Below are 22305 nucleotides of genomic sequence, written 5' to 3' on the forward strand. Positions count from 1 at the left end.
ATAGTGTCTGTATTTCTGACAGTCCTGTCTAGACATTGTAATAAAGTGCATGGGAATGATCTTATGAAGTACCATGTTACAATTACAGTTAACCTCAAAATTGACTTTTTTGTTTTCTTTTGTAGTTTTCACCATTTCATGCTTCTGTGCTGGCCTCTTGTTCCTATGATTTTACTGTAAGGTACAGTGGTTTTTGATATGTTACATTGTAAGATACCAAGTGCCATTTGCATCTTTATAACTTTTATTAAGGACATGTTTATTTTGCTAATATAAAAATAATCTGAGCTGGAGACATGAGAATATTTTCTACTGAAATTAATATTATATTTTCCTGTTGTTATGATCTAGTCACATGGATGAATGAATTCTTTATTATTTGAAGATTTGCTTCATCTTTCTATTTAAGTCTTTTTTCCTGACTGTTTTTCCTAAAGTATTATCTTCCTGTGCCATAGACTGACTAGCTAGTACCTTTGTAAATTTAGATTTCAAAAGTTGTGAATTTTATTTGCTTAGGTCTAATTATATAAATCTTACAACTAAAATTGATATAAAAAAACAACATGACTGTATGTATGTTTGTGGATGACTGTATGTATGTGTGTATACATGTATATCTATGTATGAATATGTATATATGTATCTCTAATCATAGCCCCAGTTCTGATCCCACACCACACAGGGTTCATTCTACTTTTTCTCCTTTTCCAGATTTATAACTCCTGATTTTTATTATTTACAACATTTTTACTTACTTGCTGTTTTAGAATTCTAGGAAAGTAGTTTGGAAGTCACTTTGTATCAATTCATAAAGATCTTTTTCATTCTGCATAATAACTCTTTTATGTACATATACTATATTTTATTCAGTTATTCTCCTATATATGGATATTTAACTTGTTTCAAGTATTTTATAAATAACAGTGCCACAATGAATAATAACCTTTTATGTGAGTATGTTCATATCACTAGAGAGTTAGCTTCAGAATATATTCCCAGAAGTGGGATTGCTAAATTAAAAGGTAACGATATAAATATGTATCTTCTGTTTTGTTATATATTTGTTATATATCCCTACCCATGAGGAATATTCCAGTTTCCATTCCAAGCAATAATGTTTGAGAGTGCCTGTTTCTCTACCATCTAAGGATCATTGATTCTTTAGAGGTTTCCAAGTTCATGATCATAACATCTATATAGTTTTACATCTTCAAGTTCTGATGCCCCTAATTGATGTATCTGATTGCCTTGACAGATGCCTCTATTACAATGTTAAATAGTGTTATAGTGAAGTGAAATTCAGACATAAATTGAAGAAAATAGGGAAAACCACTAGACCATTCAGGTCAGACCTAAATTAAATCCCTTATGATTATACAGTGGAAGTGACAAAAGGATTCAAGGGAGTAGATCTGATAGAGTGCCTGATGAACTATGGACGGAGGTTCGTGACATTGTATAGGAGGCAGGGATCAAGACCATCCCCAAGGAAAAGAAATACAAAAAGGCAAAATGGTTGTCTGAGGTGGGCTTAGAAATAGCTGTGAATAGAAGAGAAGTGAAAGGTAAAGGAGAAAAGGAAAGATATACCATTTGAATGCAGAGTTCCAGCAAACAGCAAGGAGAGATAAGAAAGCTTTCCTCACTGATCAGTGCAAAGAAATAGGGGAAAACAGAAAATGGGAAAGACTAGAGATCTCTTCAAGAAAATTAAAGATACCAAAGGAACAATTCATGCAAAGATGGGCACAATAAAGGACAGAAATGGTACGGACCTAACAGAAGCAGAAGATACTAAGAAGAGGTGGCAAGAATACACAGAAGAACTATACAAAAAAGATCTTCATGACCCAGATAATCACGATGGTATGATCACTCACCTAGAGCCAGACATCCTGGAATGTGAAGTCAAGTGGGCCTTAGAAAGCATCACTATGAACAAAGCTAATGGAGGTGATGGAATTCCAGTTGTGCTACTTAAAATCCTAAAAGATGATGCTGTGAAAGTGCTGCACTCAATATGCCAGCAAATTTGGAAAACTCAGCAATGGTCACAGGACTAGAAAGGGTCAGTTTTCATTCCAATCCCAAAGAAAGGCAATGCAAAAGAATGTTCAGACTACTGCACAGTTGCACTCATCTCACATGCTAGCAAAGTAATGCTCAAAATTCTCCAAGCCAGGCTTCAGCAATACGTGAACTGTGAGCTTCCAGATATTCAAGCTGGTTTTAGAAAAGGCAGAGGAACCAGAGATCAAATTGCCAACATCTGCTGGATCATCGAAAAAGCAAGAGAGTTCCAGAGAAACATCTACTTATGCTTTATTGACTATGCCAAAGCCTTTGAGTGTGTGGATCACAATCAACTGTGGAAAATTCTTCAAGAGATGGGAATACCAGACCACTTGACCTGCCTCTTGAGAAATCTGTATGTGGGTCAGGAAGCAACAGTTAGAACTGGACATGAAACAACAGACTGGTTCCAAATAGGAAAAGGAGTATGTCAAGGCTATATATTGTCACTGTGCCTATTTAACTTATATGCAGAGTACATCATGAAAAACGCTCATGATGAAGCATTTGGATGGATGAAGCACATGCTGGAATCAAGATTGCTGGGAGAAATATCAATAACCTCAGATATGCAGATGACACCACCCTTATGGAAGAAAGTGAACTAAAGAGCCTCTTGATGAAAATGAAAGAGTAGAGTGAAGAAGTTGGTTTAAAGCTCAACATTCAGAAAACTAAGATCATGGCATCTGGTCCCATCACTTCATGGCAAATAGATGAGGAAATAGTGGAAACAGTGTCAGACTTTATTTTTTTGGGCTCCAAAATCACTGCAGATGGTGACTGCAGCCATGAAACTGAAAGACGCTTATTCCTTGGAAGAAAAGTTATAACTAACCTAGACAGTATATTAAAAAGCAGAGACATTACTTTGCCAACAGAGGTCCATCTAGTCAAAGCTCTGGTTCTTCCAGTAATCATGTATGGACGTGAGAATTGGACTGTAAAGAAAGCTGAGCACTGAAGAATTGATGCTTTTGAACTGTGGTGTTGGAGAAGACTCTTGAGAGCCCCTTGGACTGCAATGAGATACAACCACTCCATCCTAAAGGAAATCAGGTCCTGAATATTCATTGGAAGGACTGATGTTGAAGCTGAAACTCCAATACTTTAGCCACCTGATGAGAAGAACTGACTCATTAGAAAAGACTCTGATGCTGGGAAAGATTGAACGCGGGAGGAGAAGGGGATGACAGAAAATGAGATGGTTGGGTGGCATCACCAACTCAATGGACATGAGTTTGGGTAAACTCCAGGAGTTAGTGATGGACAGAGAGGCCTGGCGTGCTGCGGTTCATGGAGTCACAAAGAGTCGGACCCGACGAGCAACTGAACTGAAGTGAAGTGAAAGTGAAAGTTACTCAGTCGTGTCTGACTCTGCAATCCATGGACTATACCATGGAATTCTCCAAGCTGGAATACTGGAGTGGGTAGCCGTTCCTTTCTCCAGGATATCTTCCCAACCCAGGGATCGAACCCAGGTCTCCCACATTGCAGGTGGATTCTTTACCAGCTGAGCCACAAAGGAAGCCCAAGAATACTGGAGTGGGTAGCCTATCCCTTCTCCAGCGGATCTTCCCCACCCAGGAATTGAATCTGGGTCTCCTGCATTGCAGGCAGATTCTTTACCAACTGAGCTATCAGGGAGGACAAATGTTACAGAGAATGTCTTAATTCATGTGTTTAGTAAAAATGCCTCTAATGTTTCCCTGTTTAAAGAAGGATGCTGACTTTAAAACAAAGTGTTTATTTATCATGCTAAGAAAGTATTTATCGATGCTTGTTTTGTTGAGTGTTTTTTTAGAATCAGGAATGGGTCTTAAGATTTGTTCAAGGCTTTTTCAGCATCTATGGAGATGATCATGATTTTTCTTTTTTGAGCTATTCGTATGATTTGTTTTATTAATGGATCAAATCAGTCTTGCATTCTTAGACTAAATGGCTCCTATTCTTTGTATATCATTATCTTACACATAGAACAAGATATTTTGTTGGATTTTGTCTGCTAATACTTTATTTAGAGCTTTTACATCAATATTCAGAGGTGATTTTGGCCTATATGTGTCTCTAACATATGGATATCTCTCATCATAACCCTAATTCTGGACCCACACCACACAGGGTTTATATAGGGATTTAAGTTTTTCTACATCTTCTGAACAGTTTTTGCAATATAGAGGATATTTGGTTTTTGCAGTTTTGATAGACTTTCTTTGTGAAACCGTCTGGGCATGGGTCTTTTTGTGGAGTACTTCTTGATAACTTTATTTCTTCTATGGGAATTTTTCTCTTTAAACTTTCTGCCTCTAATGTGATTGATCAGTTTAGGAAATTATCCTCTGCTTTTGGGTTTTCACATTTATTTATACAAATGTCTATAGTGTCATGACTTTTTAATTTATTCTGATTCAGTGGTATTTCTCTCTTATTATTTTTGATTTTGTATATATTTGTGATTTCTACTCATAACTTATCTAATGGTATGTTTTTTTTGTTATTTTTTTCTTAAGCATACTAAATTTTGATTTGTTAATGAGAACTAATGTTTTTCTATTCAGTACCTCATTAATTATTGCCTTTATTTCCTTCTTGGTACTTTCTTTTGGCTTATTTTGTTCTTTTTCCATGTTTTGAACTGGGAATTTACTTATTTTTATTCTTTCATCTTGTTAATAAAGTGTTTAAGACTATGAATTTTCTTCTAGTTTTTATTTCATTTGTAACCCATGAATTCTGATACATAATATTTTCATTATTGTTAAAAAATATATCACTTCTATTTGTGTTTGATGTTTCTTCCAAGAGTTGTTTAGAAGGAAGTTATGTAATTTCCATATGAGAATACTTTTTAACTTTTGAAAATTTATGAGTAATTTCTAGTTTTATTGCATTGTGATGAGAGAATACTGTTTTTTAGTCATTCTGTTTTATGGGGGAGAACCTAATAAAAGGTCAAATTTTTGAATGTTACATATGCATTTGAGAAGGTTTAATCTCTGCTTTCACTTTGTAAAGTTAAATATATAACTATGCATATGGGTGTGCTAAGTTGCTTCAGTTGTGTCTGACTCTTTGTGACCTTAACGACTGTGGCCTGCCAGGCTCCTCTGTCCATGGGATTTTCTGGGCAAGAATACCGGAGTGGGTTGCCATGCCCTCCTCCAGGGCATCTTCCTGACCCAGGGATTGATACCAGGTCTCTTATATCTCCTGCATTGGCAAGCGGGTTCTTTACCACTAGTGTCACCTTATAACCATAAGCTCTACTAAGTAATTATGTTATCTGGATCATCTGTATCCTTTCTTATTCTTAGTTCACTTAATCTGTTTTGTACCAAGAGTGGAATATTAAAAAATCATATTATCAGTGGGCCTCTATCTATGCCTCCCTGAATCTATTCTAGTTTTGATTTCATAAAGGCATATGCTGTATATTTGGTGCATAAATATTTATAATATACATTTAGTGAACTGAAACTTTTAACATAAAAGAGTCTAACTTTGACACAGTTAATTGCTTTTAGTTTTAATTACACTTTATCTCTTATTGATATCATTGCTCCTGCTTTCATGTTGTTTCCATCTTCCAGATACCTTTTTCTATACTTCTAATTTTTTTCTGATCCATGTTGTTTTTGGTATGACTCTCGTATAGAGCATATATTTGGGTTTTGCTCAGTGAAGTAAATAAAAAATCTTTTTATTGTTAATATGCAAATTTAGTTTTTTGCTTACTCATGTCCAGCTCTTTGTGACCCCATGGACTCTAGCCTGCCAGGCTCCTCTGTCCATGGTATTTTCCAGGCAAGAATACTGGAGTTGGTTGCCATTTCCTTCCTTCTCCAGGAGATCTTCCCCACCCAGGAATCAAATGTGTCTCCTGCATTGCAGGCAGATTCTTTACCAACTGATCCACCAGGGAAGCTTTAACTTATTCATATTTCTTGATAAAAATACATTTGGTAGCAAGTCTGTTGTATTTTATGATGATTATTATGTCTTATGTTCTGTTTATTATTTCTGTATGTGATATATTTTATGTTGTATTTTGATTTTTTGCTCTTTTATTTAACAATTACATTTAGATAAGTTTTTTTTTGCTTTGTTTTAGTGGTTGCCTTTGGTTTTATAAGTTTTGTAGTGCTTTTATTCCCTTTATTTTATTTACATTTGAAGGGAAAAAAAAACAAAACTGTTCATTCAATTCTCATATCTCCGGCCTCTGGCAACCACTAATCTCTATTCTCTGTGTCTGTAAGCTTGTTTTGTTTTTGTTTATCTATATGGTTGCAGTTGGCATAATTTCATTCTTCTCTTATGGCTGAATAATATTCCATTGTATTCATATGTCACAATTTCTTTATCCTTTCATCTGTTGATGGACACTTTGGTTGTTTCCATATTTTGACTATTGTAAATAACGCTGAGAGGAACATGGGGATACATATATCTTTTCATATTAATGTTTTTGTTTCCTTCAGATAAAAATCCAGAACTGAAATTGTTCGATCATGTGGTATTCTATTTTAAAACTTTTGAGGAATCTCTCTACTGTTTTCCATAGTGGCTACACCAATTTGCATTCCCATCAGTGATGCACTGTGGTTCCCATCCTTGCCAATACTTTTAACAGTAAGCTCATCAAAGCTTGTTCAATAGATTTATAGAACTTTATTTCCAGCCCTTCCTCTTCTCTGGGTATTCAGTGGATGGGGCTGAAAATCCCATCCCTTTAGTCACATGAGACTGTAAGGACTCCATCTTAAGTCACCTTATTAGCATAATATCAGGTGTTCTCCAGAGGGAGTCCTTAAAAATAACAAATGCATTCCTTTGTTGGAGCTTCCCTGGTGGCTCAGAGGTTAAAGCATCTGCCCGCGATGCGGAAGACCTGGGTTCCATCCCTGGGCTAGGAAGATCCGCTGGAGAAGGAAATGGCAGCCCATTCCAGTACTTTTACCTGGAAAATGCCATGGATGGAGGAGCCTGGTAGGCTACAGTCAATGGGATCGCAGAGTTGTACACTACTGAGCAACTTCACTTCACTTCCTTTATTCAGGAATTTCCAGGGGTTTTAGGAGCTCTGTGCCAGGAACTACAGGTAAAAATCAAATATAACTCTTATTGTGATATACTGATCTAGGTCAAGTTTTTCTTTGTGTCTCCAAATGCTTGTTTGGAGATATTAATTCCATTTAGAATGTTATATTAGTTTTCTTACACTTTGCTATTTATTTTTTTGAGGTGATCTTTTCTCAGGTGAATTGTTTGAGTTTATGACATCAATTAAAAAAATGTTTTTTTTTTTACAATAGAGTAAGACTTTGTATGTTTCTGCATATCTGTGTACAGGATTGATGCTTTAGGACTGGTAGCTTTCTTTCCTTTTAGTCTTCTTTTCCCTTTAAACTATTACCTTGTGTCCTGTGCACTTTAAAATCTGTACTCTGTTCTATGCTAAGCTTTGTCTCATAGGATGGGCTTTCTCTTTGTGGTGGTAGCTTTAAATCAGTTTTTGACCTGATCCTAGCTCTTCTCTGTTCTCTTCAGTTTTTCCTAAATTCCCCTTGCTGTTCAATAAAGCTTAGTTAGATCTAGAACATGGGAGAATGCACACTAAGATTCTGTTTTTATTTTTTTTACATGTAATTACAAGTTGGGATTTGTTAAAGGCCTGAGTTTTATTTGTTCTTTTTGCTGTTCTGTGTTGGTTTTTGTGAGGATACACTAAGAGGTTTGGATTTACATGGCCTCATTACTTCAACTACCCAGTATTCCTTTCTCCTTTACTTCTAAGTCAGTATTTGATATGGCAGAAGCTATGTAACTTTGTTTGTGTGGAATGTAATTCTAATAGAATAAATTACAACAATGCCTGGGGAGGAATTACATGGCCTAACTCAGTTTTTTTGGACTGATCCAATACAAGCAGGCAGACACACTGGGAAGTATAATCACACTAAATCTTCCATCTCTCAATTAAAAGGGTACTGTGACCAATTTTTTAATGTAATAGTCTGTATAAAATAGTATGGAGTGATTTTAGAATTTTTAGCATGGGAGCCAAAAAATGGCAACATGACAGACAGGAGGAAAACCTATCAGTTGGTCACCAACCGCCCAAAGCTCTTCCAGACTGCATCTGTGGAGCTAGGTCATTGACTAGAGGTGAGGGCTGTAAGTATGGATTTGAAGGCCATTAACTTAGATAGTTTAGTCCAGAAGAATGCATCAATCAAAGGGAGATAAGTTTAGAGAAAGAAGGACAAACCAAACAATCTCTAGGAGGGAATTAATGTTGGAAGGAAGAACGGAATAGGTTACCCAAAACAAGAAGAGACCTCAGAGCACGTAGTATGTCAGAGAAACTGCAGGCGAGGATGTCAACCACACGTGGGTGGCCTACGTAATGTGAGATCCTCCAGGTAGGCTAAACAAGACAAAGAGTGAGCTTGGAATCTTCTCTCTTACATAGTGTCACTTGTAGGCTCAGAAGAGATTTCTAAATATAGAATCCAGTTCTTGGATTTCAGAATCTCTTCTGGAGTTTGAAGCTGATTGCCAAAGCCTTGAAAACTGAAGTGGGGGCATTAATCTTTGGACATCTTAAATCCATTTCACTGACCTTTTCTAATTAAAGGGGAAAATCTAGTGACTACATGTTCTTGCTTTTCAGAATTGTCATTAGGATCTTAATTTTACTGACCACTCCCTGTTTTATGTATATGCTTAAGTATCCCTAAACACTCAGTTGGGAGATGCCTCACTTTTGTTGATGTAGGTTTATCTCAGGAATATTTGTCCAGACTGGGCTTTTGAGTGCAAACTGCAGTACTCCAAAATCTTGTAGGTACCTAACTATGCTCAGAAATCATTGCAGTTTTGTAGCACAGAGTCTTCCCTCCACTTTTTAATTGAAGTATAGTTGATTTATAATATTATATTAGCTTCAGGTGTATTTCATAGTGCTTCACTACTTTTATAGATTCTTTTTTCTCTCCACTTTTAAGAATTAGGCTTTGCTTTTTTTCTGAATCCTGAGCAGGACTAGAGATTGGGGACTAGATGTTCAGTGCTTCTGGGGAGAGAGGGATGGCTAGGTCTTGGTTCTGTGACATACTGCAAGATCAAAAACATCACTGGTAAACATTTGGCAAGATTGTGATCATAATTAGGTAATGTGAGATCTTTAACATAGTTGAAAAAGACTTAAAATAGGCAATTTTGTCTATATAACTAGAGTTTAGGTTTCTTTACTATGAAAATGGAATGTCCTCACAAGCTTGCAAAGTTATTGAAGAATTGCATAGAAGGACATACTTGAAAATACTGTGCTAATTCTTTATCTGGGTTTCCAATCTTTACTTCTCTTCTTAAGTTACCTTCTCTGCCCTATTCCCTGCACTTTCAGCAAACCACCTTATCTCTCTCTTTAAAAAAAACTAATTGTAGGGCTCAAACACAAATTATCTTAATTTTTTCTGTGCTGTGCTCAGTCATTCAGTCGACTGTTTGTGACCCCATGGACTATAGCCCGCCAGGCTCTTCTGTCTGTGGGGATTCTTCAGGCAAGAATTCTGGAGTGGGTTGCCATGCCCTCCTCCAGGGGATCTTCCCAACCCAGGGATCGAACCCGTGTCTCTCATGTCTCCTGTATTGGCAGGCTGGTTCTTTGCCATCTGAACCACCAGGGAAGCCCTAATTTTCACTGCAAACCTGTAAATTTATCTAAATCTGTACCTATCCATTTCTTCTGTGCTAATCAGAACCTGTGCACATGAGCGGTTTTAATCCATGCACTTCTATGTCCTTCAGCACTTTTTTCCATTAAATGCCTTCTTTGTGTTGTCTGCAACTCTCTACTGACTTTCTCCTCAGCCTGTAACTTCTTCCTGTATCCTGTATTTTCCTTTAAGTTCTCTTTCCTTCTTAGCCAAGCTTTGTTGTTGTTTATAGTTGCTAAAGTTGTGTCCGACTTTTTGCAACTCCATGAACTGTAGCCCTGCCGACTCCTTTGTCTCTGGGATTTCCCAGGCAAAAATACTAGCGTTGCCGTTTCTTTCTCCAGGGGATCTTCCCAAATCAGGGGTTGAACCCGTGTCTCCTGTGTTGGCAGGCAGATTTTTTTTTTTTTTAACCACTGAGCCACCTGGGAAGCCCTAGCCAAGCTTTAGAGTCCCCTGAGGCTCCAGTCACCAAGGCCACAAAAGCTCTGCAGTCCTAGGGTGCTCTGCTAGGAGGTCTTACTTACCCTATCTCATTTGAATCTATAAAATGGATCCACATCACTGATTCAACAGGGCTAATTATCTTGAAAGATTTTTATGCTTTGGCTTTTGAAGTCATCTTGCAATAAGTAGCTTACTTGTGATGGATTATGATTTCTTGGCCATCATTATGCTTACTTAGGAATTTTTGTGAAATAAAAAAAAATCCAACATAAAAATTGCTTTTAAATGGAATGAAATGTTTAAATACAACACTTAACAATTAATAATGTTAAATTTATATGTACTTAATTAAAAATTGATTTTAATTGTCAGCTCTCAGACATTCTTGTAGATCCTTGAAAGCTTATAGTCCTACGCAGTTAGGGCAATGAGTCCGTTTACTCCTAAGCCTAAAGCTGGCTTAGCCCCACTTCTTTACTGCAATTGCTCTGGCAGAAGCATCAGTGACCTCAATAATACCATATCCAGTCCACTCGTCAGCACTTGTCATACTGGACCTTGTTGCTGTATTTCAAATTGTAGATCAGGCTTTCCTTCTTAAAACTCCTTACCTTAGGGATTCCATGTTCTTCTTTTTTGTTTTTATTTTCTCATCCTCCCCAGCCCTTCCTTTCTGTACTTCGTCATGGAGTCTCTTTCTCTCCCCTTTAAACTTGGTGAACTCTGGCTCAGTATACTTTTGCATATGCATTCTAGCTGATACTGCCCACCCGCCTTGCCCAGCTCTGACCTCTTGCCCAGCTCAGGCCCGCTTCTTCAGCACCCTGCTGGATGCAGGCACCGGAGTGTCCACACAGGCATCTCGCTCTTTATTTCTTCACTTCCTTCACTCTGCAAGGTGTGCATATTCCTCTACGTTATTTGTCTCAGTTGTTGAGAACAGTAGCCCTAGTCAGGTCTAAACCCTAGAGTTCTCCTTTTTTTCTGTAAAATTGAGAAACACTTTCCCAGTCTGAAGTGGAGTAAAGAAAAACATTTAAACCCAGTTTCTTCACTGGCAGTATATAGAGACAAAATCACTTTTCTTCCAGAAATAGGATTTTAATTTTAACATATAATTTTAGAAGAACTGGCATCCCATCCCAATATTCTTGCCTGCACAGAGGCACCTGGCAGTCCATAGGATCGCAGAGTCAGACCACGACTGAAGCAACTTAGCCTGCTTGCATAGCTACTACCATTCCATCTTCATACAAGATGTAACTAGAGGCTACTCATATATTCCAATATAGGGTTATCAAAGACTTTCTTATGCAAAGGAAAATGAATAGAAAAAAAATAACATCATTTGAAAAACTTTTCATTTTTGAATGTATGTATATATGTATGCACATTTGTAACTCTCAACACATGTTGAAAATATGACTTTTAATTGTACTAATTCGTTGTTTGACTTTTGTCTCTCATTACTTGTGAGTGGTGACCACTCATTGGAAAGGTCAGGAAGGTGCATTTTGGGTAGATTTTTACTCCATGTGCTATAGGTTAAATTTATCCTCTGAAGAATTTTAAATCTCATTGGATTGATAATATTTTTAGTGACAGAAAAATTATTTTAAAACAACAACAAAAAAGATATAAGATGAGCAGTCACCTGTTTAGTTTTCAGCACTGGCAATTTTACAGAGAGCACTGTAGATTCTGTGTGGCTAGTTTCTCTAACATAGACTTTTCAAATATATATTTTCATTTACTTGTAAATTTATATTTTGTTCAGTTTTTAAGCTTTTAAAACAGTTTATATGGTGGGCATTATATCAAAACTGATGCTATGGCAGATATTTTAGTTTTATAAAATTCAAGTTCTATTTTTTTTATGTGGGTAGATTATCATATCTAACTGGGAAAAGTTTTAAGTCCTTTCTTTACCTGTAGAGTAGCTCATTATGTTTCATCAATTATCTAATAAAGATCTAAAAAAGTAATGTATAACATAGATTTGAAATTATTTAGCATAGTTTAGGTTAAATAAAAGCTCCAATCTTTTGGAAAAAATATCAAAACTCCCTTCAGCTGATAGGCAATATATTCTATAGAAATGCACATTGGTTCTTTCTAAACTTCACTCAGAATAGTACTTAATTTTAAAATATATTTAATAGTGAATTATTTATATTCTTTTATGAATGTTATCATCATTGATGTTAGTCTGTTATCTTTCTTCTGATATACTCTCCATTAGGTTACTGCTTTTTCTGCCCAGACATGTTTGCTGTACCAGCCACACATAAGTATGGTTTGAGTTCTAAATGCTAGTATTTGGTTTTATACCTATAGATCATTTCATAAACACAGGCAGAAATCAACAAAGTAGATACGTATTAATCCAAGCAAAAGTAAAAGCTGCTATAATTATGTTTCTTCATTAGGAAGGATGTTTTGTCTCTTGCATGTATATAACAAATACTTCTCAGATAAAGATATAACTTTCATAAATTGATAAAACTAAAATTGTTAGTCTCAAACAGAGTAACACTTTTCTGTTTCAGGATAGTTTTATAAATATTCTAACTTTTAAAACATTGTAAAATCAGTGCACTTTGATAACAATAAAACAAACAGCAGGGGGGTTTTTTTAGACTTTTTTGGATTTAGATTCTTTTTGCAAGAAAAATTTGAAGTGAATTTTAATTCCAGTGTTTTCAAACTGTACTTATCCACAGCTTATATGAAACTGTTTGCCCATACCAGCAATTTTAATGTTTCCAACTGAACTGTTAAGCTCCTTTTTGGATATAAAATGGTACAGCTGTGCTTTTAAAATTTAGGCATATTTTACAGAATGGCTGTTATCTGCCAGCTATTGTAATAAATAGTTTGGGCTATCTTGCTGAGGAAATGATAAAAGCAAAGACTTAAAGAGAAATAGAAGCACACAAAGGAACCTGAAGCATGTCAGTTGTGTTGGCATAGTGGGAGATACGTAGTCACAAAAACAGATGTGGGGTAGTGAAAGATATATTTGAATAGACTAACTATACATTGAATAGACTAACTGCAGGTTGGCACGTTCCCAGGTAACACAGGAGTTAGGACCACGGACTAACTCCTATGTGGTTAGCCAGATTGCTCTTTAATTCCTGTGTAAGTGTGAACATCTATAAACTGGAGATTGTGATAGTATCTATAACGTTAAGATTGTTGTGAGGATTAGATGAGTTGATACACACAAATGCTGGCACATAGCAGACACTATATAAGTTTTTGCTACTATAGTCATTATTAGTATTGAATGGATGGTGACAGAAGAGCATCTGTATGGGGCTGGGGCCAATTCCAGGTCTAGTCTTCAAGGGTAAGGTAATAGTCTTTGTTTTATGGCTACACAGTCAGGCTCAACCTGGCCTTTGGTGGTCCTCTGCATCCCTGGAGTTCGGTTTCCAGTGAAACAGTGTGAAACTTGACAGTGTGTTCTCTGGTACATAACTTTTAAATTCAGAGTTCTAGCCTTGAGTTCTAAATATATATGTACAAGGTAATAGTATTTTTAATCTGTGCTTCTCTTTTGTGTAGACCTGGTAATGACAGCATTTGAGTTTATTAACAATTTATTATTCAGCATAGAACACAGGGAGGGCTGACCAGTGGTGTGGTGATAGATGTTTAACAGCCAGCTCTCTAGGTGAGCAGGGGAGCCTGATTTCTAGGGTTTGAAGTAGGAGTTCAGTGGTGTAAGTACACCCCACTGGCAGGGTCAAGCTACCAGTATGATATGATGTCGGTAAACTTGGGGTCAAGAAGAGACATGCACACCAGCTCTCACAAGCCAGTACACTCCCACTGGGGCTGGCCCTAGACCTCCATGATTTCTGTCTTAATAATTGTTGACTTTTTAAAACTTCTGTAATTACCGGGTTGGCCAACCCAATGTATATACCTTTACATTGAAAAATACCTGAAAAGGAAGGGTATACACCATATTAACTTTTACTCAAGCATTCTCTACCTCCTTTCCTTTCAGTGGCTTCCTGCCCCCTGGGCAGAATATTTTGCAGTGCTTCTTAGATTTCTAGAACTTTCATATTGTCTCCCTGGGCTTTCAGAAGAACATTCTTACCTCCCATGGAGGTAATAGGGCCTGAGGGTTACTGTGCATGTTTTCCTAGTTATATTTACACTCTGCAGTTACACCTTTATTAATTCTTAGTGGGGACATAATTGATTTTGTGGCAGTGGTGGGCGACACTACCGGCGTTTGGTTGGCAGTAACCATGCAAAAGGTCCTACGGTGGTCATGATAGTCCTTACAGTTATGAGTTGCCTCCCCTTCTTCCAGTGTCAAAAGTGCTCCGATTTTTGAGTGGGGTAGGGCCAAGAGTAGCTAAGTCTTTAAATGCCAGAAATCCTTCCACATCTCTATCTGTTCTTACATTTTAAGTATTTTCACACAGCACTACTGTGAGGGTGTGCCCATTTATCCAGAAGATAGTTGACTCAGATGGGAAGACTGACTGATGTCGCATAGGTGGCAAGTAATAGACCCAAACTTGAACCTAGACCTTCTATTTCCAGTCTTTTTATATTACTTGATACCTGAAAATTTCTTGTAAGTCTAGGGTTCTTTTATTTCTGATCAAAATTGTTAAAAACTAGCAGAATCACAGAAACACTCAAATCCTGATGTCTGTGAAAGTTGCTCAGTCGGGTCCATCTCTTTGTGACCCCATGGACTATACGGTCCCTGGAATTCTCCAGGCCAGAATACTGGGGTGGGTAGCCTATCCCTTCTTCAGTGGATCTTTCTGACCCAGGAATTGATTCAGGGTCTCCTACATTGCAGGCGGATTCTTTACCAACTGAGCTATCAGGGAAGCCCTCATGATGTCTGTAGTTTATTTTTAGATAGTTCAGCAGAGATATTATTTTATATGCATATGTGTAGAGGGAGAAAAAGCAAATGTGGCAAAATCTTAACTGGCGAATCTCGATGAAGAGTGTATGGATATTCAATATATATTATTTGACTTTTTCTGTGGGTTGGTAATTCAAAATAAAAACATTTGAGAGAAAAATAAGCAGTGTTTGATTATGTAAAATAAAATTCTGAAAATGTTTCTTATCAATACCTTCTAATAAATGTGATAATTATAATGTTTAATTGTAAAATAAGATAAATAGCTTTATTATGTTGCATAAGCATGAAAATGGCCTTTAGGTGAATTGTAGTAAATTTAAAAGCCTAACAAAGCAGCAGATGCAGAAATACTTTTTATCTTTGTCACATTGACTCGCCGGGGATTTGCCTTTATACAGTAAGTGTCTTAACTTTGGTGTGCATGACAGCCTTCTTTTTTGATCCTTATGATTATTAGCACAGAGATTTCCACAAGCAGATACTTCTCGTTCTTCCCCTTCCCCATAAAAAAAAGGTCAGCCAAAGCAAACAGATAGTATAGCTGAATATGTACTCTGTCTCACAAACCTTTCATTTCAACTTTACCCAGTCCCCCTTACTCACAAAAAAAAAGGTCAGTCAAAGTAAATAGATGAGAAATGTGAGGAGCTCAACGTGAGCGCCTGTGCAGCTTCACGTGATCGTTTTACTTCATCTTTTTCAGACAGTTGCTTTTAGTTCCTCTACATTTGTTACTCCAACCACAAGAACTGGTGTGGCTAACCATCGGATGCTAAGTGTTGGTTTGTCGGAACAGATTCTTAAAATGATCAGAGTTGTTGAGTGTTCCATGCCTTTCAGAGATCTTAGGTGTAAATATGCTTGTAACTCTCATCATTCATCACATTTTTTGCTTTGTGACAAAGGTTCACTAAACTTCATCCCTGGTGTTAAGAAAGCATCTTAAGGTAGTCGTCTCTGGTTTGCTTTTTTAATAATGAGAATATTTGCATTCACATGTTTCTTTAATTCTTGCAAGGATATTTTAGTACTGAATATATTTTGTGTTAGTAAAGCATGTTGTCTGATTACAGGGTAGGACTCATCTCTTTCTTCATTTTGTCCCTGGCATCTGGGGCATGGATATACTAACATAATTGTTTATAAATACAAGTGAATTTAAATTATATGAAAATTTATGATATCCTTTGGTCACTCTGACCTTAAGAGCCTACAAGCAGTTGTATATAAATTAGGTTTTCACTTTATGTTTTAAGTAGTAATTCATAAAACTGAATTTAAAATAGAAAGTCATACTATGATAAAAAAATGATATTTATCAAGGAGAAAACTTGCTGTTCTCTTGTGTTTAACATGTGTGTATGCTTAGTCACTAATGACTTGATTGCAAAATTTTACTATTGAACAAATTTGGACTCTTTTATTGTTATCCTGATTGTTAACTGAAGTTACAGAAATATATTTTTGTCTTTTTCTACAGTTAATTGTAATATGCACTTTACTGTTATTTCTCTTTAGGCTTTATATACCTAATGGTTAAGATATTTGTAGGTATAAACCAGTAACTCTCGAGCTTGTTAGTATGTTCCCAAAGATTTTTTCCATTTGACTTGTTTAAATTAGAAAATTCTTAAGGTAATTATTGTCATACTGGAAAGATCTTTTGATGAAGTGAAGCATAAATTTGCTAGTTAAATGCTGGGTGAAAAGATGAAAATAATTTCCTATAAAATGAAACAACATATTAGAAAAAAAAAACTTGTAAGACTTTGGATTTTAAGTACCTTGATTCATAACTGCAGAACATTTTTCAGAATTATTTATTACTAACATTTTTCTGTAAGAATCACCAAATCCATGTCTAATTCATAACCTAATGCAAGTGCATGAAGAAGTAGATCTAAAAGGAGTGAGGAATGTTAAGCCTTAGCTTAATACAGTAGAAGTCACCGCTTTGAACTTTGAATTGTGCTGATTAGTTCCAACAGAAAATTTATGGATTTTTGTCAGTTAATTTGCATTATAATTTAAAAATTCTGTTGTGCAGTGTCAGAAAGGCAACTGACTGGATTTTGTTGTGTATATTTATACAACATCTAATGTAGATGTTGCTTTGCCTCATCTTCCATAGTAGGAAGTCAAAAGATAAAAATATAAAAATGAAAATAATCAGTGATTTCTGTGTGTGTATTATTTAGAAATATGGAATAAAATATCAGAAGAAACAGCTAAAAGAATTTAAAGTGATTGCCCCTGAAGTGAAGGGTTGAGGAGGTGCATCGGGAAGCATCTGCTCTTTGTCATGAACCTTGCAAAAGTAATGGACTCTAATCTGTGCAATTATCATTTTTAAGAAAAGGGTTATAGAGCAGAGAACCTCAGTGTTTTCTTCTGTTAGTTATTTGCATGCGTATCAAGTCTTTATTTTGAACAATGGGGTACTTGCTACCTGTCAGCTGTTAGTAGTTTACTCTGTTCCCTGAGGACTCAGGGATAAATAATTCACCCTTGAGATCTGTCCTGAAACCCTAGTCTAGAATGTGGCAGCACTAAGTGTTCTAAAATTGAATTCTTAGAGATTTGACCTAATAGATTGAACTATATAGAGAATGCAAAGAAATAGAGGAAGACAATACAGAGAATAAAACAAAATTCAGTAGCATCCCTTTTCTTTCTCCGCTATTAGATCCTGTGTTTGTGTGTGTGTGTGTGTGCATGTGCTTGCATGAGTGTGTGAAACAGAAACCATCTTGAGCTAGCTTCAATATAAAGGGAATATTTCTCAAAATAACGGTTCTCATGAGGTTCTCAACCTGTACTGTACATTATAATCACCTGGAGAATGTTTGCACCTTCCAGTGCCTGAGGTGCACCTCGGATGAATTAAGTTTCTCAACTGATTCCAGTAGTCAGGGTTGAGAACCACTGCCCTATTAGCCTCCCTTTCTGCCTAAGATCGCTGCTGTTTCTAATGGGAATTTGTCACATTGGTATCTTGAAATAAGTTAAGCTTAAGAGTACTGCTTTGGATGGTGATTCCCAAACCTAGTTGGTTGAGCATCAGCATTTCCTGGGGAAAGATTTCTGGGTTCATTTCTGATCTACTCAGAATTTTCAGGAAAAAATTCCTCAACAAAGCTGGGAAGTGTGTATTTTTTGAATGTCTGGTATAAGGAGTTTTTGGTCCATCATTTGGGAACCAGGTCTAAAGGTGATTTAAACGTTACCTTATTTGTGAGGTTGGCCTTTGTTATTTCTCTATCTTGTCCTTTATATCCTCACTTAATTTTTTTATTCATCCATTCATGAAACATTCTTCGGGTGTTCTTGTGTGAGACAGACATTTTTATACATGCAAGAGATACAAATAGGATACTGTCCCTGAATTCAAGGAGGCTACTAGAGGAAAATGTGCTGTGCTTAGTCACATCTGACTCTTTGTGACTCCATGGATTGTAGCCCGCCAGGCCCCTCTGTCCATGGGGATTCTCCAGACAAGAATACTGGAGTGGGTTGCCATGCCCTCTTCCAAGGGATCTTCCCAACCCAGGGATCAAACTGAGGTCTCCCGCATTGCAGGCAGATTCTTGACCATCTGAGCTACCAGGGAAGCCCAGGAACACTGGAAGTGGCCTGTCCCTTCTCTAGGGGATCTTCCCGACCCAGGAATCGAACTGGGGTCTCCTCCATTGTAGACGGATTCTTTACCAGCTGAGGTACCAGGGAATCCCCACTAGAGGACAATAGGTCTGTAAATAAATATATAGTGGAAGCATTGTAAGTATTATGCTGGAAGCCAGAAACATGGGAGTCAGTCTTGATTTCTTTTGTCCTATTAATTTCGCCTAAATTTATTTCCATCCTACCAGCCTTTTTTCATCATCACTACTAGCACCTTAAATCCAAGCTGCTTTTTCTGCTTTCCACCTGGCTATCTCCTCAACCTTCAGATTTCCGCTCAGGGTCACTTTACTCGTGAGTTCATTCTTACATCCTTCTTCATTGTCTTTTGGGGGTACTTGTCAATTGCAATTACATTTGTGTTTTTGTGACTTTTTTTTTAATGTCAGTCTATCCCATTGGACAATGAGCTGTGGGAAGTCTGAGGTCAGCTCTCTTGCTTCTTGTGCTCGTACCTGGCATATTCTAGGACTTACAAATTGTTGAATAAATAAGTAATTGAATAATGAGGAAAGAAGCTGTTGTGACATTTTTGCTCATCACTCTAGAGTCTGCTAGTCCCAACAGTGCAAACAGAGGGACTTATAATGGTGCAGTTTGCTTAAAATTTTAAAAACATGAGAAGACCATGAGTGGTCCTCTGATCCCTGAAAAATTAAATTATGAGCAGTTCGAAAACAAAAGCCTCATAATTAACTAATTACTAATTAATTAAAACTAATGTACATGTAAGACACTGAAAAGTTGCCAAAGCATTTCCCCATCTTTTTCTTGAAGTTAGGAAAGACAAAGAGTTAATAACTCCAAAGTTGAAAACAGAAAAGGAAAAGAAAGAACTTTGAAAAATATTTTAAACCTGCTGAACTCACCTATAGGCTAAATTTCAAAAGCATTAGTATAGAGATTTCACATTACATTTAAATAAAGTAAAAAGTAATTTTGGCTTAATTTTTGAAATAATTCTGATGATTTGTTTAGACACAGTATTACATGTTTGCTGTGTTCATGAACTGTAGAGTCAGAGGCGAAAAGAAACTCAACCCAGACATTGTACTATGATGAATTTTTCTTTTTCCATCTCCAGTTTAAATGAAAAATGTTCCTACAGTTCTGTAATATTTTTAATCGTTGGAGGCCTTTCAAGTGTATTTACTTCCCATGAGTCAGTGATTTCATCAGCAAAGAGACAAAAAGGCACCAAGTGGTATATGTGCTAGACCAAAACAAACATTTCACTTAAAAATAATATGTCTTACTTGACCACTTAATGATACATGTGGCCTGACTTCTCCCAATTAGAAGGAGCCAATTTTACTGGCATGATAGGCATACGAAAGTCCTGAGATGTATAGAACTTCTGGAGCCCTAGAGTCCAGAGGAAGACTGCAGGAAGAGAACTTGTCCACTCCCTCCATTGCAATTGAAGAAAACGTGGAGAAAAGCTCACCTCCTCCTTACAGGCCACCCCTTCCTGTTGCAACATGAATGGAGACAGAATTCTGGCAGTATATACATATCAAACTGTTAACAGTGGTTGCCATTGGCGGGTGGGAATGAAGAAAAATACATTTCTTTCTGTTGTTTATTGAAAGAGCCATTTGCAATTAAGAAACAAATTATAGTGTATAGTCACATTGTTCCGCTTTTGGTTTTCTCAACCGATTTAGCTTATGCAGTTTACTGTATTCAACTTGATGTTTTTGTTAAGACATTTTAATTAGGTGAAAATCATTAATATTAATTAAATCTGAAGCTTGGGTTCTCTCTATTTAGCAGATCCTCTAAAGGCAAAAACTGGCTTCATTGTTCCACATCCATTTCTGGGTTTCACTGTTCACATGGTTTTTACCTGAGTGTTCCTTGCTGATGCTTTTATGAAGTTTTTCTGGTGTTTGTTTTTCCTGTATTATGTAGGATTTGGGGTTTTATTCAGTAGGAATATTGGTCTAGGCACCTAGTCAGCCGTTCTGCTAGGAATGACTGTCTCATTGTTTTTGTACCATAATATACACTTTATATGTTACATAATTTCATAATTACATTGGAGCTGTGAAATGGTGTAATAGTCAATAATGCTATTATGACATTCACTAGACTAGCCCACCTTTCACCAAATAGTAACCTTAGACTGTTAGCATGCATTTTGTTTCATGAGGGTTTTGCAAAATGCACAGTAATACTTGATAGTTTCTCCTATGTTAAAATTAGGATGGTATGAATCTGTGGTGTGAAACTGGGTGGGGCCATGACTGCCCATTAAACTGTGTATTAGAGCAAATTCAAACTGACTTTTTGAGTAGAATTTCAGCCTCCTGAATGTGTGACTTTCTCTGTCACACTTGTTCAAGCTAAAGTTGGATGGTTTCACACACATGCCCTTATTAGTAACCAAATTTTCTTAAGGCCACCTGTCTTGTCCTTAGTGCTGCCTTATCCTTTAACTGGCTTAAAATAACAAAAGAACAATAAAAACTGTTTTCCAGAAACTTCTTAGGAGGGTATAAACAAATCCATGTTCAGCTCAATCGCTCAGTCGTGTCTGACTCTTTGCAACCCCAAGAACTGCAGCACATCAGGCCTCCCTGTCCATCAGCAACTCCTGGAGTTCACCCAAACCCATGTCCATTGAGTCAGTGATGCCATCCAGCCATCTCATCCTCTGTTGTCCCCTTCTCCTCCTGCCCTCAATCTTTCCCAGCATCAGGGTCTTCTCTAATGAGTCACCTCTTCGCATGAGGTGGCCAAAGTGCTGGAGTTGCAGCTTCAACATCGTCCTTCCAGTGAACACCCAGGACTGATCTCCTTTAGGATGGACTGGTTGGATCTCCTTGCAGTCCAAGGGACTCTCAAGCATCTTCTCCAACAACACAGTTCAAAAGCATCAATTCTTCACTGCTCAGCTTTCTTTACAGTCCAACTCGCATATCCATACATGACTACTGGAAAAACCATAGCCTTGACTAGACAGACCTTTGTTGACAAAGTAATGTCTCTGCTTTTGGATATGCTGTCTAGGTTGGTCATAACTTTTCTTCCAAGGAGTAAGTGTCTTTTAATTTCATGGCTGCAGTCACCATCTGCAGTGATTTTGGAGCCCCCCAAAAAAGTAAAGTCAGCCACTGTTTCCACTGTTTCCGCATCTGTTTCCCATGAAGTGATGGGACCAGATGCCATGATCTTAGTTTTCTACATGTTGAGCGTAAAGCCAACTTTTTCACTCTCTTCTTTCACTTTCATCAGGAGGCTCTTTAGTTCTTCACTTTCTGCCATAAGGATGGTGTTATCTTCATATCTGAGGTTATTGATACTTCTCCCGGCATCTTGATTCCAGCTTGTGCTTCCTCCAGCCCAGTGTTTCTCATGATGTACTCTGCATATAAGTTAAATAAGCACGGTGACAATATACAGCCTTGACGTACTCCTTTTCTGATTATCTTTAAAAACAATTCTAAAACCATTTTT

The 22305-nt window shown here is 36.9% G+C and overlaps 1 protein-coding gene across 1 annotated transcript in view; it reads left to right on the forward strand.

Moving 5' to 3' along the window:
• PEX7 (peroxisomal biogenesis factor 7) overlaps positions 1-22305 on the forward strand; it is a 74997-nt gene that overhangs the window by 30683 nt on the left and 22009 nt on the right. The window contains exon 8 of the mRNA XM_068985289.1: positions 126-181. Within this exon, the coding sequence (XP_068841390.1) occupies positions 126-181 (56 nt within the window). The remainder of the gene's footprint in view (positions 1-125; positions 182-22305) is intronic.

This window comes from Capricornis sumatraensis, chromosome 13 (assembly GCF_032405125.1).
Source record: "Capricornis sumatraensis isolate serow.1 chromosome 13, serow.2, whole genome shotgun sequence".
Lineage (NCBI taxonomy): Eukaryota > Metazoa > Chordata > Mammalia > Artiodactyla > Bovidae > Capricornis > Capricornis sumatraensis.